Below are 16,673 nucleotides of genomic sequence, written 5' to 3'. Positions count from 1 at the left end.
TAATTATGCATGAATGACGAGGCATCATTGCTCTCCGAACCTACTTATTCGAGGCACTTACCCTCCATATTACCCCTAGCATGCATTTAGTCTCTCTCATGGCCATAGGACTCCACTAGACTACCTATAGAACATGCACAACACAACACTGCACACAACATATATTTAACCATATTACCAAACATTCACATGGCCGCCACTATTGGGGCCGTCCCTTACCTGGCTCGAAGTCTTATATCTGCCACGGGCGAGAACGCTAGCTCGAACGTCGAACTCTTTTAGGATCACCTCCTCCTCGATCGACCCTAGATGCAATCATAAACCCAACAACAGAAATTAAACCAGGGTCTATATTTTTGCTATACACCATAAAATCACCCCATCAACAACTTCCAATAAACCCCAACTGAGAGTTTAAACCAACCAATAATTATTCTACATTATCTCGCTTAATGCAAATAACTAAAAAATAATTAAATTAATTTACTTTAGCCATCTGAAGGAGAAATTCAAAAAATGCCCATACCGGCACTGTCTCCTGAGCTGCCACTCTACACTCAAATTTTCATTTTCGAGCTTCTAGCATGCTTCTCGAGTCTCAAAATAATTTCAGAATGTTTTTCGATTTTATGGAATTTTTCGATTATATTTCCCTATTTTCTCCTTTATTTTCTTATTTTCTAGATTTTTTATATTTTTTTTCTTTTAATCTTCTCCCTTGTTCATCTCATTCTTTGCGCGTCCACCTGAGCGCACCAGCAGTTGGCCACACGCCGCCGTTTGCCACTGTCTAGCCTCAGTTGGCCAGCTTCGTCGCCGCTGCTACTTGCCTTCGGCCACCGCGCACAGCTGTCATCGGCTGCCTCCATCGCTGCCATCGCAGCTACTCGCGCACAACAGCACATGCACAACCATCAACTATAGCCGACGCTTCCACCGTAAGCTACTACAGCCCGCACTTAAGCCATCGTTGGCCACTGCTGCAAGGGCCGCCTTAGCCATGAGCCTCCGCCAACCTCTCGCACGCATCACTTGCGATCTGCCGTTCCGTCTTCTTCGTCGTCTACAACTTCCATGGCCGCCGCATCCTTAGCCTCTGCTTGAGTTCCCGGCCAGACTTCAGTCGGCCTCTTCTCTCTCAATCTTGCATTGCTCTCTCTCTCTTAGCTCTCACGATCTCTCCCTCTCTCGCTTTGGATCCGGCCGAGACCTCTCGACTTCTCCCTTCTTCATTTGCTTTTCTTTTGCCTTTTTACATTTAGGATCCAAAGCTCCACTGTAGGAAGCTTGATCTCCAAGCTCTCACGCACATCACATATACATATATAATATATTTTATTTACACTTAATTATACACATTTAATTACGCCATAAGACACATAATTATTTAATAATCATGCATCAACCCCACAATACTTCATAATCCCACTTAGGGAATTTTAATAATCACATTTAGACCCTCCAAGGTCTTAAATAATTGCCCTCAAGACACTAAAAATCTTGATTTCCCAAAATTTATAATCGGTCACTACTCCATAAAATCGATCTCGTCCCTGTGCCTTCACAGGACCTTATCTCAACCTAAAAACACTTTAGGGTTGATTTATTCATAAAATCGGCCACCCTTGGGGGCCCTCTGACTTATTGGCGACTTCTTGGTTGCCCTTTACAAACATTCAGTTCGGGCAACAATTTAAGCTTTTATAGAAACTAATCCGTAAACTATTCCTGATCCGATTTCTTTCAGTGTCATTAGCCTCACCTCGAGACACTTGATAATCTCATGCTCTCTTTCCCAGACATCCAAGTCCCAGGGCATTCCCTATTGTCGATTCGGTAATTTGCTAATTCATTTCTCAAAACTGACCTTAGGGCCCATCGGACCGCTCACTATCCTAATTACCAAAATGCCCCTCCCCAGGGCACTGCCATTTCATTTCCTGCCTCTCTCTCAAAGAGCACTCTTGGAATTTTATCTTATTTTCTAACATCGATAATACAGGATGTTACAAAAACCTCAAATAATACATAACCGTAATTCCTTTATTCATAATATTGAAATCATATCATTGCTTAACATGACATCATCAAAATGTAATACATAGGTACACATCTCTTAACCATAACAACAGAAACATGCTTAAGATCACCTATGTAAATAACAACTACATCTTGAAACATGGTGCATCTTGCAACACCCCAATTTTCTTGAGCATGTTATAACTTAGGATTTCGAGAATATAAAAATTTTTCATATCACAATAGTTGTCATACATCACACAATATCCAAAAATCCTAATTTTCACCTTCTCAGCTTAACAAACCCAATAATCAAATAGCTAAGACAGGCACTAAAATCTTGAATGTGGAAGCTAGATCGAACCTAATATGATTCACAACCATAATACTTTATTTATCATAAATTGTTCAAGACGTCTACAAAATATATTACATGGACATCATCAAGTGATAACTGAACATTTTAAACATATCCAAAATTACATAGGTTCACACATAAACAAAAATATGTTAATCATGCTACAGACAGTAATTTAAGCTAATTCTTCAGCTACCTCATTTCCCTTAGAGCAGCTCGTCAAACCTGGAAAATTTGAATATTCCAGGGACATAGTCCAATTAGAAAATGAATCTTCTAGTGAGAAACTCCAAAAACAGTTTATATCGATGCATGATCAGGTATAAAATGTATGAGAAGACAACGAGAACTACTCCAAAGTGCCTCATGAACACGTTAGCCTCCTCCAACGAGAGCTTTCTTAATGGCGCACGCATAGCGCCTCTCGGGAAGTCCCTAACCATGTCACTTCGGCTCGACCTCATAGCACTCATGCAAGCACCACATCCGTTGTTCCTTAGGCTCACGGTCTTCCCCACGAGAGCTTTCTCGATGGCACACGCATAGCGCCTCTCGGGGGATATCCGACTTTTTCCCTCGGCTAACAACAAATAGGTACAACGGTATGGCCATATGAATTTTATAAATGCAACAGTTAAAAAGCCAATAGCATATATTTTTTAGAAAAATACATTTCATATATGTAACATGATTTCACGTAAGAGAATAACAAGCGTTTATGTATAAGAACTTCACGAAACACGTCTCATGCAATAGAAATCTCTCATAAGAGAATAAAAAATAGGATTTGGAGTATAGGAGTCTCACCTTGTTGGTTTATCTCTTCGACGGTATAATTTCACAGCAAACGGCCTAGGTTTCTGCAAAAAACATGCGTTTCGGTAAACCTAACCTTAAATATTTTTTTATAGAGTTGAGGGGAATTAAAGTAGGGACAAAACTGGAAAATTTGGAGAAAATAGACCCCTCATGCGCCGCTATTTTTCGGCGTGTGTAACTCACGCGCTGCCTAGCAGAATTTGGACAGCTTCGTCCCGTTTTCGTATTTCGGCCATAACTTTCTCATTTTAATTCCGATTCGACCCCCATTTGAACCTACGCGACCCTCTCTTCCCCCTCTACAAGATTATCAAAAAAAATTGGACTTACCTAGCTTTTTTGCTGACTGATTTTGGTAAACTCCGGTGAAGGCTCGCCACTCCGACAAGTCTCGTTGTCCGCCGCTTTCTTCCCGCCTTCTTGCCGAACTCCCTTATCTCTCTATAGAGCAAGCTCCTCCTCTTAGAGTGATTCAATCCATAAAGCTCTCTTGAATGGTTTGAGAATAACCCATGGTGCCTATTTATAGATTTCTCCAACCAATCACATTATGCCACTTGTCACAATCTTAGCCATGGACTCCAAAGACTCAAACCTATAATTGAATGGCCTTTGAAATCCAAAGCTAGAATGAATTTAACTTTTGAAATCCAAGCTAAAACCCAAATTTCTCCCAAATAACATTTTGGCCCTTATTTTAAGTCCTCAACCTTAATATTTTACCACATAAGCTCTTAATTTTATCCTTATTTCGTTTGGATAATTCTCGAATTACAATTACACCCTCAAACATCAAATTTATCGGGATACTTAAAATCCAAAAATTAATAACTCAAAATTACTCAATATATACGATTTTTCGAAGCCCCTTACCATCATTCAGTATTTTTAGGCTACAACTTAGCTTAACCGAAAACCATCTCTGATTTGATTTCTTTCAGCGTCATAAGTCTCGCCTCGAGACGCTCGTCAAAAATATACCTTTAACCTTAGGTATCTAAGCTCTAGGGTACTTCCTACGATTGATTCGGTCACTTGTTGCCATTTCAAGCATATTTTTTGATATTTTAAACTCACTTAAAATATGTGACAACTTCACAAAAATATGGGGTATTATAATATTCCCTCCTAACTCTACTCGACATATCTATGTGTACAGAGACTTATCCCAAGACCCCGCTTTGATACCAAACTTATGACGACCCCACTCTTTGAAACCCTAGGCTGAGGCACCAAGAGAGAAGTGTCAAGAAGAAATGATACCTACTAAAGTCATAAGAATGCACATCATAGTATTTTATAACCAACAACAAATTGTATACATAAACAGATCAATATATGTTGTCATATATGATGGGCTAAATATCATAACATCACAAAAAAATATATTACAAGGCCTTCAAAACTTTACAATCATAACCAGTCACCATGCCCAAAATTGCCCCCCCAAATCTTTTGTTTGAAATAGCTCTGTACACGTTTAAACACTGGACCCCACATTACTAGGCTCCGCATCAACTTTTGTCTTGCGCCTACTTGGAATGATGCAAAACAAATGAGCTACAAAGCCCATAAAGTAATATAGAAGTAAAGACAATGAGAGTAATGGGGGCCCAACCATAGATGATAACAAATAGCTGAATTCATGCATACATGAAGGAATTGAATCTAGTCGCAAGTATCGAACATAAAACACATGCATCCATGCCAAGATGATATCAAATCACAATGTACATATGTAAAGGGATTAAGATGCATGCTCCCATATAACCACCCTAAATAGTCATTTTTAGGGGATTTAGGTCCCACACAAGTTTGGCTTTATAGCCCACCCGAGCTTGACACGAGTTTAGCTTAATAGCCTACCCGAGCTTCAGTGTAATACCATAGGGGATATCCCAGCAGATCCCAGTTTGCAGTGTACGTTAAGTGCCACAAGTAACTCCCAATACCATGCCATGCAAAAAAAAGACATGAACCAAAACCCATGCTTAAGATCTCTTGTCATTTACATGCTCATGGCCAAACATACTCGTATAATAATGGTTAATATGCATGGAACACATTCAAGAATAGGGAAACATGAACCAAGAGGGAGAAAAGAAAAAATTAAGCTTGCAAGAGGCTTTTGAGCCAAGCAGGGGAAAATTAGTTGACAGATGCCTTGAGAAGACAATCGTTAGAAAAATTACCCTTTAGATGGCAATCTATCAATAGATTGCTCCCAATCTGTTGACTAATAGAGGCCAAATTCCCCTAACTCCCTTGATTCTCACACTCGAACCATGGCAAAAAAGAGCCAAACTCTTGTCAAACCTTCAACCTACCAAAAAGGCATCATTCCCAAGCAAGAATATGGAGAACAAATCCCTTTGGAGCCATTAAAGAAGGGATTAAACAAAGATAAGTAAATAAATTACAATCATGTAGGAGTTTTACTCTCAAAATAGAAAGTTTGATAAAAACCAATTCAAAAGCTGAAATCTTAGCTTTATAACCATGAGAGAGAATTAGAACTTGCCTTAGATCCCGTATTTAACAATCCTTAGCCTTCTTTACCCTCAACACCTCTTGAAAACTACCATACATAGAGATTTTCATCTCTTTTTAGCCACAAAACAGAGAAAAAGCAGGGTTCTGGGCTAAAGAGAAGCTAGAAGATGAACTCCCTACCTTACAACACTTTCTTGAGATCCCTAACTGCCTCACGAAGAAGAGAAATGAAGAGAAGAAGAGCCCTAGCTACTGGAAGAAGCTTTTCCTGATTTCCACCGCCTCTAATTTTGCTCATTCTTCCAACTTTAATCCTATTTATACTTTCTCATTTTTTTGATTTAATTTTATTCTCTTATTTCCAGCCCACTTGAGCTCATTAATCCCCTATTCTTATCACTTAATTGCCCTTTTATAAGTGGCCCCTTACCTTACTTTTCAACACTTCAAACTTGCCCCTTATATTGACTTTGAATATTCAACTCTCTTGTTTCTTTGACTTCTTAATCTTCCTTAGTCTTTTAAACCTCCTTGCACGTACCCAAAGTAAATTCCCAAGTTATTTTCTACATGATAGTAAATTCCTAAAATAATAGCATAATTGTAACATACTAACATGGCATTACAAGTCATGGTCAATCTTATAGTTCCATACAGTTAGAAATTGGGTGTATGGGTAACATCAAGAATGTATGGATAGGTTCTTTAGAGGGGGGGATGAAGGAAGAAATATAAGTTATTTTTCAGTGTTTGTGGTGCCTATTCAACAATTGGAGCAGCTGTAGACTTTTGACCAACATTAGCTCTTCATGTCTATGGGCTAAGTCCTAGGTGGTTGCTATTAGGCATAAAACTGATGTAGCATTTGAAGTAGAAGTTTGCCAAATATATTATATGACAAGACCTGGTGGCTTACGTTTAGGATTTTATTGCTGAATATATTATATGGCTTTCACTAGTTGTCCATATCTTAGTATATTTGCAAATTTATTTTTGTCAATAATCAGATACATATTAAAAGGCTTGTTCACATTGTAATCGTATTGTATATGAATATCACTCTGCATGAGTGGAGACAACAAAGGCGTTTTTTACTGGAATGACTTAGTTACACACATAGGTACATACTTGTGGTTTTTGGCTGTTGTCCCATAATGATTGAACTGGCGTTCACCCTCTTACTTTGGTTGTGATGATCTTGAGACGCCAGTGGCTTCTGATTCTACAGCTAATTGGGTATTGATGAGGAAAATACCTTCAGGCTCATAATGTCCATCCCGAATTTGGGTTAAATTCGTGTGGCAAATACGTCTCAACAAATTGACTAATAATCTTATTTTTTTGCTCAATGAGGATTCCTCGAATTCCTCAGCCTCAACCATCACTTCGAAAATCATGGAGGTAGGGATTATCCTGAACCCCTCGGAAACCGATTACCATATTCATTCCATCAAGATCATGGCTCCACAAGGGATGAGATCTTGATCCCGAAAGTTTCAAAAGGGAAATTCTTATCTTGACAGGAGTGGGGAAGAGGCAGAAGATAAATTCAAGCGACCAAGACAGGTAATGGGATCTTCTTCTTCAGTTTTCGACTACATATTCCAGATTTGATAACCTTGTGAACTAACTTGAGCGTCGGAGTGATCACAGGAAAACGATTCCTTGACTTTGTTTATAGGTACTTGGTCCGAGATAGAAGAGGGTGATCGACTCCGTATCATCAGGTATGCAATTTTCTCATGCTAGGACTGATTAAAACTACTATGACCAAACTAGATCATTGCTCAATCTTTTGTTGCCTTGTATCACATCAACATTTACTCGCTTTGTTCTTTACGCGTGTTAAGATCTCTGAGGTGTTACTTGGCAAGGTACTTGGTGGCTTTACGTTTGCACCCAAACATAAATCAAACGCATACGACAAAGTTGATTGAGTATTTAGTCTACATAGATCCTCATTGTACTTAGTGTACAAAAATAATCTCTTATAGAGTTGATAGTTCTGAATCAATCATTTAATCATCCGTAATTATATTTAGAAACAAAGAAAACGTTGATTAAGCGTCTCTTTTTTAAAATTGGTGGAGTGGACCATATAATTCACACGTAAATAAAAAATTAAAAGATTGTCATCCCATGTTTCTATTTTTATATTTGTGAATTATATTTGTTATATAATTCACACATAATTATCTTTGTACTTGTATTTTTTTTATTTAATTACTCGACCTTTTTGTTATTTTAATTACACATTTTAACTATGTAATTTCGAATCAATTGCACATCTCGATAAATTTGTTGAGAACAATGAATTAACCATAATTTATTGGTGTAATTGAAACAACAAAAAGTTTAGAATTGCAATTGAATCGAAACTGTATAGTTCATAAGTGTAATTAAAATAATAAATTTTTTTAAATATTTAAATAAAAAAATTGTTCAAATATAAGAATTAAACTATGTATTTTGCCATTTTTATTTTCACAAGTCCATTGAACTAAAAGTTGGCCTGGGCCTATTACTCATTGCCACTCTCAAACCCATTATTCATTACTCTCTCAACTTTTAAACTTCTCAAATCATTTGTATAATTTTTTAAATAGATCGATCTAATTTTTGGGTTAAATTCATACCTATTGTTCTCAAAATATATAACAATAAATTTGTAATTATAGATGAGTGTCTGTCGCAAGCCTTAAGTCTCTGGGAGATTTGTGAAAAAGGAAACGGTTAGGTGTGCATGGTATCCCTTGCATGAACCCTCCAATCCTTAATAGGGATGTTTCCCTATTTATAGAGGACAAATTTGACAATAGAAATTCACATCTATTGGGATCACTATTCCAAATTTTCAAGCAAGTATATTGTAAGTAAGTTTAACTCGTTCTTTATAATCTTATAACACAAGTAGTCTTTTGAAGACCACATTTGAGGAGTTTTGAAAAGTCCCTATTGTCAAAAGAAAACCTTTTAGGTTTGATTGACTTAAGTTTCTTGTAGACCTTGAGAAAGGCTTTTATGAAAGACCTTAAAAGGGCTTTCCTAGACACCAAAATAGATTTTTTAAGAGAAGTCAATCAATCACTTAATCCTCAATTTTTTTTTTCCATTGAGTCTTTTATGCTGGACTTGAGAAACTTGCAAGTATTCAAGGATCACTCAAAGCTTAGCCCAAAGGATCACTCGAAAACTTAGATGGTGTTCTCTTCGTGTTTCAGTTTTTAATTTTGAGTTTTGAATTCATTTTCAATTTTGTGTTTTGAGTGTCCATTTTGAGATTTTTGAAAACATGTTCTTTTTGTCATTTTGAAAAACTGTTTCTTAAAACAAAAAACTAGAAAACGCGTTTGTTTTGAAAATTTGAAAAACATCATTTTGTAATATTTTATTCAATAAATTTAATTTAAAATAAATTATAAACAATTATTAATAAATTATAAATTATTCAAAAAATTAATAAAAAAATTATATTATATATCATATTACACATTCATATTCAAATAAAACAAAACAAAAATCAAATAAAAAAAGAATTCAAAACAAAGAAGACATAATGGATGGGGTCTCACACGGAGGGGAGGCGATGATGGTGGACGCGAGATGCAAGAGGAGCGACGGTGGGTGGTAGATGGTGGTGGTGAAGGCGGTGCTGTGTTTTTGGGTTTGCGATTTTTGGGTGTTTTGGAAAGAAGAGAGGATAGAGAGAGAATGGATAGGGTTTGCCAGATTTGGGGGGAGGGGGTGGGTCGATGGTGGCTTTCAGCGGTGGCGGGCTAGGTCGACGGCAGCTCTGGCTGCGACGGAGATGACGGGTGCGGTGTTTGGCCGAGGTTTGAAAAAGAGAGAGAAGAGAGGAGAGAGAGAATAGATTCAAGAATAGAGGCTGGGGCTTGGGGGGGGGGAGCGTCTGCCATTGCGTGAAAAGAAATGTAGCTGTTTTTCGTGTTTTCATCTTTTACCCGTGTTTTGGCTGAAAACAGCCGAAACGAGCTTTTCTTGTTTTGGATTTTCTTTACAAAATTTTTATTTGTTTTAAAAATTACGTTTTCGAAAATAATAAAGAGAACACATTTTGAATGTTTTGAAAAATTAAAAACAGAAAATAGCACGAAAACGACAAAGAGAACATGGCCTTAGTTGTCTAGAAGACCCCAAAAATGTCTCCCAAATATATATATATATATTTTTGGAAGCCTATTGATAATTTTTGGGCTTTTCTCCTTTGAACTTTATTTTCTTGGGCGTAGGCCCGTTTTCCAAGGTACAAAGTACGTATATGCATAGCAGGCTGGCTCCAACAAGACCCAACCTATTTCCTATTTTTATCATGGTTCAAGTCTGGTCTTAGTCTTAATTAATTTAAGTTGATAGATTTAACTCCAACCCAATTTATTCAAGGGGCCTAACATTTCGGGTTAACGGATTTTTAATCTGTACTCGGACCCGGATCGGCAGCTCCAGTCCAAATCCGGCGCTTTGCAGCTCAAGTTGACTGATGAGGTTCTTGTTTTTTAGGGCACCCACCCTCGGCTTATCAGAAGTCGATTCCAGGGAATCAGAGGGTCGTACGAGGTTGGGTTCCATTTGAATTTCAATTCGGAATCGTTCGCGTGAGAGGAAATCAGGAAGGAGAATGGCGGGGATGGGAGACGGGTACGTGGGCACAGCCCAAGACGCAGTGAGGATCCGGAGGCTGGAGAAGCAGAGAGAGGCGGAGAGGAGGAAAATCGAAGAGCTCAAGAACAAGTCTGCTTCGACCAATGACCAACCCGGTCTCCTCCAATTCGGTTCCAGCACCTCCGAGGTTTGCCCCCCAATCACTTCATTTAATTTCCTAGGGTTTCACACAATTTTTTTTCCAAGTCTAGGGTTTGCTTCCCTTTTGTAGATGTTTGGGATTATGAGAAAATCTTCTAGTTATGATTAGCATACACAGAAATAGCATTTTTGTTTTGAATATGGGTAATCTTACTCAAGCTACCAAATAACTACAAGCTGCAGATTATTGTTGTGTACACGTCCTGTATTCTTTTGTTGGAGCTGCGCAACACTGTCTTCTTGTTATTGATCCGTTTACTTGTTGAATTTATTCTTCAGATTTTGGAGACTGCGTTCAAGAAGGAAACTGTGGGTCTGGTTACCAGGGAGCAATATGTTGAGAAGGTAGTAAATCCTTCAGATACGGTTTTGGTTTTGCCAATTGACATTCAACTAATGTGATATTGTCACCTTGTTTGTCTTTTCTGTGCAGAGGGTAAACATCCGGACCAAAATTGAAGAAGAAGAAAAAGAGAAGCTGCAGAAGTTGCAACAAGAGTAAGTAAACTTCTTGGAGTGCGCCTCTACTTTGAGAATAGCGAATCTATCTATTTCACATTTGATTTGTTATTCATATTTGCTCTCATCCTTTCCCCCCATATTTAGGGAGGAGGAGCTTCAAGCCCAAAAGAGGAAAAAGCGGAAGATAAGGGGCGGTTCCCGATTATCTTTTTCTGATGATATTGACAATGGAAGTGAGGAGGATGGTGAAGACAGTGAGTTTTTTTCGATTTGCTGCAACTAAGAACTATTATTTTAAAGTTACCATTCATCAACATCATATGTTACTCAGAAGTGATCCAAATAATAAGATAGCTACGGGGCTTATTCCATGGTATATTTTCCCTATGATAGCTTGGATGAATTCATAATCTTTTTTAGGTAAATGACACTGACCTCATGCTTTAGGATGCCCTTTAAATGACATTGACCTTTTATTGAAATATAGACAATGCACTCCATGCTTCTAAGCTTACTGACCTGGAGAGATACCAACTTCAACTAAAACCCTACAGTTTAATTGAGCTTGGTACCACTGTATGGGGTTTGTTCCATTTTTGTGCTTTAATGATATTTGCACCTTACTTAACCTGGGCTGGGGGGGGTGGGGGGTGGAGGCAGAGAATGATGGTTTAGCAAAGATGATAGTTACATGGATGCTTTGCTTGGAAAATTAGGTTTCTTTGTTTGATAAATTGATTAAAAAAATGGAGATTTACATGGCAGTGTTTGGGGATGATTGAATACAATTGACCATTTCATAATAATGTTGTTTAGTCTGCAGACATGATGGTAACAACTAACAAGCTCTAGTAGTTGATGGAAGTTTGGGCATCTAGCACTTCTTTATTTACTATTATTATTATTATTATTATTTTTTTTTTTTTTTTTTTTGGGGGGGGGGGGGGGACACACTGAGGGTGGTGTTGAGTAGCTGAAGAAGATTTTGGTTGATCATCAAGCTTATGAAAAAAGCTGGTGCAAATGTACATATATATGTCTGGAGCAGAATCAAATGATGATGAGCATGACCATGTTGTAGATAATGCGACAGCTCTGCAAAATTAGATGGAATATTAGGAACCTCAAATGACAGGGTAATGTCAGGCCCTCTGGGCTTTGACAGGTGATTTAGAGAAGATTTGGAAACTTTGGGAGAAAGATACAGAGAGGGAGAGATAGAACAGAGGAATACGGAAGAAATAGAAGGATCGAGAAAGAGAATTTGAGAGAAAGAGAGAATTCTGTTTCAGGGAATATGCTTTTTCGTACCCTCTCATTCTGTTAGAATAGCTTTTATGGCTATTCCTTGGCACAAAATAACCGCCAAGGTACAACTTGAGTAGCAGTCTAGGTACAATAGCATTAACAGCCTTACATTTGTGTAAACAAGAGACAAAATTACCCGCTGGTTCCACTGGTGGTGAAGCATCAGATACATAGGCAGGTAAGGTAGGATCAACCGGTTTGGCACCCACTGATTTCTTGAGCAAGGAAACATGAAAGATGGGATGTATGTGAGAATTGGCAGGCAGTTGGACCTTATAAGCTGCAGTCCCAAATTTGGCCACAATGGGGAAGGGACCAAAAAACTTAGGACTTAGTTTAGAAACCGGTCCGTGAGTAATAGCCCTTTGGTGGGAATGTCTTAACTTCAAATAAACTTGATCACCCCCTGAAAACTCCCTTTCACTTCGCCTGCGATCAGCAAATTGTTTCATCTAGTGCTGAGTAGTGGCCAACTCCCTGCGAATCACTTGTAAAACCTGCTGTTGTTGCTGTAAATAGTCACCTACAGCGGCTACAGATGTGGATTCTAAGGTGGCTGGTAGCCATGGTGGTTTATAACATATGAGGCCTGAAAGGGGGACATTTTGATGGAGCTATGGTAACATGAATTATACCACCCCGTGTTCGAAAATTCGGCCTAGGCGTTGGGCGGCCACTGGTCGTGGTGATTAAGGGCTTCTCGGCACCCCTAGGTGCCGGGACCAATTAATCAGGCCACGGTGGCGCCCAGGCGGCGCCTAACTGCCTGGGTTGTGCGCGGCCTAGGCCGCTTAGGTTGTGCGCGTCCATGGCCGACCTATTCCCCCCCCTTCCCTTTCTCTATTTCCCCTTCCCTTTCTCTCTCTAGTCGTTCATCGTGGGTCCTCTCTCTCTCTCGCCTTTGATCTCCTCTTGGTCGTTCGTCGTTGCCATCGATCTCGTCTCTTGGTCATGCTCTCTTGTCGCCGCTGACCTCGCGTGTTGGTCATTCTCTCTCGTCGTCGCCAATCTCATCTGTTGGCTGTCATCTCCTGTTGCCGATCTCGTCTTCCTCTGGCATGTATCCATCTTCCTCCGCCTCCGGTTATTTAGTAAAAAACATTGCTTGCTGCAGCAAGTAGCAGCAACTTGCTACTTGTTGCATGCTGCATTTGGTTAATTGTGTTTCATTATAGTCTTATAGAACGACAATTTCTTAATCCGGCTTGAGCAAGAATCAAAAGAACCAAACGTATCCATTTATTTAATATTTGTTAATGTATTAATAAAAAATAAAAAAAATTCTAGGCGGCCTAGGCGCTAGGCACCAGTCTGCCGCTCAATTAGCGCCTAGCGCCTTTTAGAACACTGCCACCACTGTGCTAAGGATAACCACTTGTGCCAGGCCTGAGGTTGCATAAAATAGAAGCATCGTGGGTATGTTTCTAGGCATTGATTTACCTGTTCCGTTTGGCCTTCATTTTTGGTTTTCTGCTTTAAAATGGCTTCTGACCGAAAACGCAGTTATATATTTGTTATGTTTGGAAAATCTTGATCAAGTTTGGTCTCTTTTTATGTCTGGGTATGTTAAAGAATGGGAATTGGCACAGATTTAATATTGAGTTCAAGTGACATGATATGAGCTAGTTCAGTTGTTCCTAATGCTAAGATGCTAGCTTATTGTTTCACCATGTAGAAATTGAAGATCCGAAGAAGCTTGCACTTGGAAAATTTGGCAAAGATCCCACTGTAGAAACTAGCTTTTTGCCTGATAGGTATGACCTATGTCTCTCTTTCTCTCTAGAAATATCTTTTTCTTGTTTTGAACTTAAAGATTATCCATGGGGGTGTAAAGCACTATTTCAGGGAGAGGGAAGCAGAGGAGCAAGCTGAACGTGAGAAGCTGCGGAAACAGTGGCTTCGTGAGCAGGAACAGATTCGAAGTAAATCTACATCTTAAGCCCCCACAGTTTCCATGTATGATCTGTATAAATCGTATGCAACTCAATTTTTGCTTTTGTAATCCTTTTGCAGATGAGCCTCTTGAAATCACCTACAGTTACTGGGATGGAACAGGCCATAGGCGAGTTATCCAGGTAGTTATGCTAGAGCTGTTTTTTTTTTTTTCGTTTTTCTTTTTTGAAAATCCTCTTCTTCTTTACTTTTTTGTTCACTTTAGTTTTATATATACTTACTTTCTTGTAAAAAATAATAAACATATCTTGGTACTTTTTCTTTTTTTCCTTTTCCAGGTTCGTAAAGGTGATAAAATAGGAGAGTTTCTTCGTGCTGTTCAGCAGCAACTTGCACCTGAATTTCGAGAGGTCCGAACAACTTCAGTGGAGAATCTACTTTACGTGAAAGAGGATCTTATTATTCCTCATGTAAGATGATTCTGAATTCCCATATTAATTAATTGTTGTAATTCTCATTTCCCTTTTGTATTTGTGCTGACTATTTTGTTTTTGATGATTATTGGAGTTCAGCAACACAGTTTCTATGAGCTGATAGTTAACAAGGCAAGGGGGAAAAGTGGCCCGGTAATCCTTAGCTTCCTAACTTATATTTTGTGGAAAGCATATTGCTTGAGTTTCTTTAACCCATTTTTATCTGCATTCCAGTAACAAAGTGAGGAAAGCATATAATCGGAGGTTTTTTTTTTGTTTCCCTGGAAGATCAAAAACTTAAGAACAAACATGCATGTGCCTTGGTGGATAATATTATATTTTTCTTGCAATGATGAAAACTGAAAAGAAAAGGAAAATAATCTTTAGTTTTGTTTTTTTTTTCTTACATCCTCATTTTCTAGAATGGTCATGCAAGGAATTCATTGAGTTTCTTCTATTTGAATTCTTTTGAGGAGTTCTTACATGTTTTTGATTCTTGTTCAGCTTTTTCACTTTGATGTACACGAGGATGTACGAACAATTGCTGATGCAACAATAGAGAAAGATGAGGTATGGGTTTCTATTGTTTGATTCTTGTCTTCAGAATTCTGCATATGTTGGAATTAATTTCTTACATGAAGGTATGAGAACTAGAAGACCAAGGACTAAAATCAAAAGGTAACTTTGAAACTTGAAAGTAAAGATAGATGAGAAGGTGTTTAAGGAGGCGCTACTCCATGGGCATGCTTTCATGTTATGGGATGGCTGGAGTACAATTTTGTTAATTGTGTTTATTTTGATACTAAAAGTTAAAGAGTACTGTTTGTTGGAAACCTTGAGTAATCTCATCATGAGCGCTTAGATTAGAAGCATTCATATTTTACTCACATGGTAAATTGACAGTAAGATATTATTCATAGCCATTTCTATTGCATTAGAATGTGAAACTGTAGAACCCTCTCATTATTTAAGCAAAAGTTGTTCTTGGGTTCTTTGGAGTAAACACATCGATCTTCCACGGAGAAATTACCCCAGAAGATTTGAAGGTGCTTGTAGACAAGTGCCCACATGCACATTGTTTTAGTTACTGCAATAGGAGTGTGCATATTTCAGTAGATGATTATTAGATCAGATGCTCATATTGTCTTCTACTTGTTTGCTGTACAGTCACATGCCGGTAAAGTTGTTGAGAGACACTGGTACGAAAAGAACAAGCATATCTTTCCTGCCTCAAGATGGGAGGTGCTTCTCTGATCCCTCTCTCTCTCTCTCTCTCTCTCCCTCTATGTGTGTGTGTGTGTGGGCGTGAGTCGTGAGTGTTGGGGTAATATCCATTGGTGCTGCATAGAATTTTGCTTCTGATGATTCGAATTTCACTCAATTCTTTTTTATTGTATTGTATGGAAAATGATTCCAGATATATGATCCAACAAAGAAGTGGGAGCGCTATACCATCCACGGGGATTGAGACTTACCAGAGTGCAGCAGCAGCAGCACGGCAGATGCCCTAATGAATGGCTAATGCTAGGCCTTTTGCATTCCCATTCCCAATCCCATTCCCATATTCTTATTCATCCGGATGGACCTGATACTGGATATGGTTTTCTCTGTAATCTAACTCGGAACCTTTAATATGATAACCATTTTATATTTCCTTAATGATATTGTTTATTTTTTGATCTAAATTCAAGTTGAAATTGGAGCTAGATACAAAATGTTTTAGATAAAATCGTATCAACAGATAGAATTTGAAATTTAAAATGTTAAATGATTAGCATCAACTAACAGATCCAAATGCAATTTATTTTTTTTTATTTTATTCAATCTCAAATAACTTTATTTAATTGTTTATAAGATAAATTCATTTGATTGGAATCTTTCGATTTATCCAAATGGGCTCCAAAATATGTTAAAACGAACTCTCCAGGGGCAAGTTAGGAAATAAAAAAAATTAATTCAATTGTTTACTCAACCATAGTAAACTACATCTATACAATTTTTATTTTATTTTATTTTAAAAGAGATAA

General features: G+C 38.2%; 1 protein-coding gene across 1 annotated transcript; it reads left to right on the top strand.

Annotated features, from left to right (window-relative positions):
- Positions 1-10,186: 10,186 nt before the first annotated feature.
- LOC127802879 (protein XAP5 CIRCADIAN TIMEKEEPER) lies at positions 10,187-16,305 on the top strand. The gene is made up of 12 exons (XM_052338955.1): positions 10,187-10,496; positions 10,790-10,855; positions 10,944-11,008; positions 11,117-11,226; positions 13,956-14,034; positions 14,126-14,202; positions 14,294-14,355; positions 14,512-14,643; positions 14,746-14,799; positions 15,151-15,216; positions 15,814-15,888; positions 16,064-16,305. Exons 1-12 carry the CDS (start codon positions 10,326-10,328, stop codon positions 16,112-16,114), a joined length of 1,008 nt encoding a protein of 335 aa, XP_052194915.1. The 5' UTR covers positions 10,187-10,325; the 3' UTR covers positions 16,115-16,305.
- The last annotated feature ends 368 nt before the right edge of the window (positions 16,306-16,673 follow it).

The sequence above is a fragment of the Diospyros lotus genome, chromosome 5, assembly GCF_014633365.1.
Source record: "Diospyros lotus cultivar Yz01 chromosome 5, ASM1463336v1, whole genome shotgun sequence".
In the NCBI taxonomy this organism is placed as follows: domain Eukaryota; kingdom Viridiplantae; phylum Streptophyta; class Magnoliopsida; order Ericales; family Ebenaceae; genus Diospyros; species Diospyros lotus.
This window is presented reverse-complemented; position numbering and strand designations above follow the sequence as displayed.

Coding starts and splice junctions, on each gene's coding strand:
- LOC127802879 (XM_052338955.1), top strand. CDS start 10,326: ATGGCGGGGATGGGAGACGGGTACGTGGGCACAGCCCAAGACGCAGTG. Junction 10,497..10,789: donor TCGGTTCCAGCACCTCCGAG/GTTTGCCCCCCA, acceptor TTTATTCTTCAG/ATTTTGGAGACTGCGTTCAA. Junction 14,203..14,293: donor TGAGCAGGAACAGATTCGAA/GTAAATCTACAT, acceptor ATCCTTTTGCAG/ATGAGCCTCTTGAAATCACC.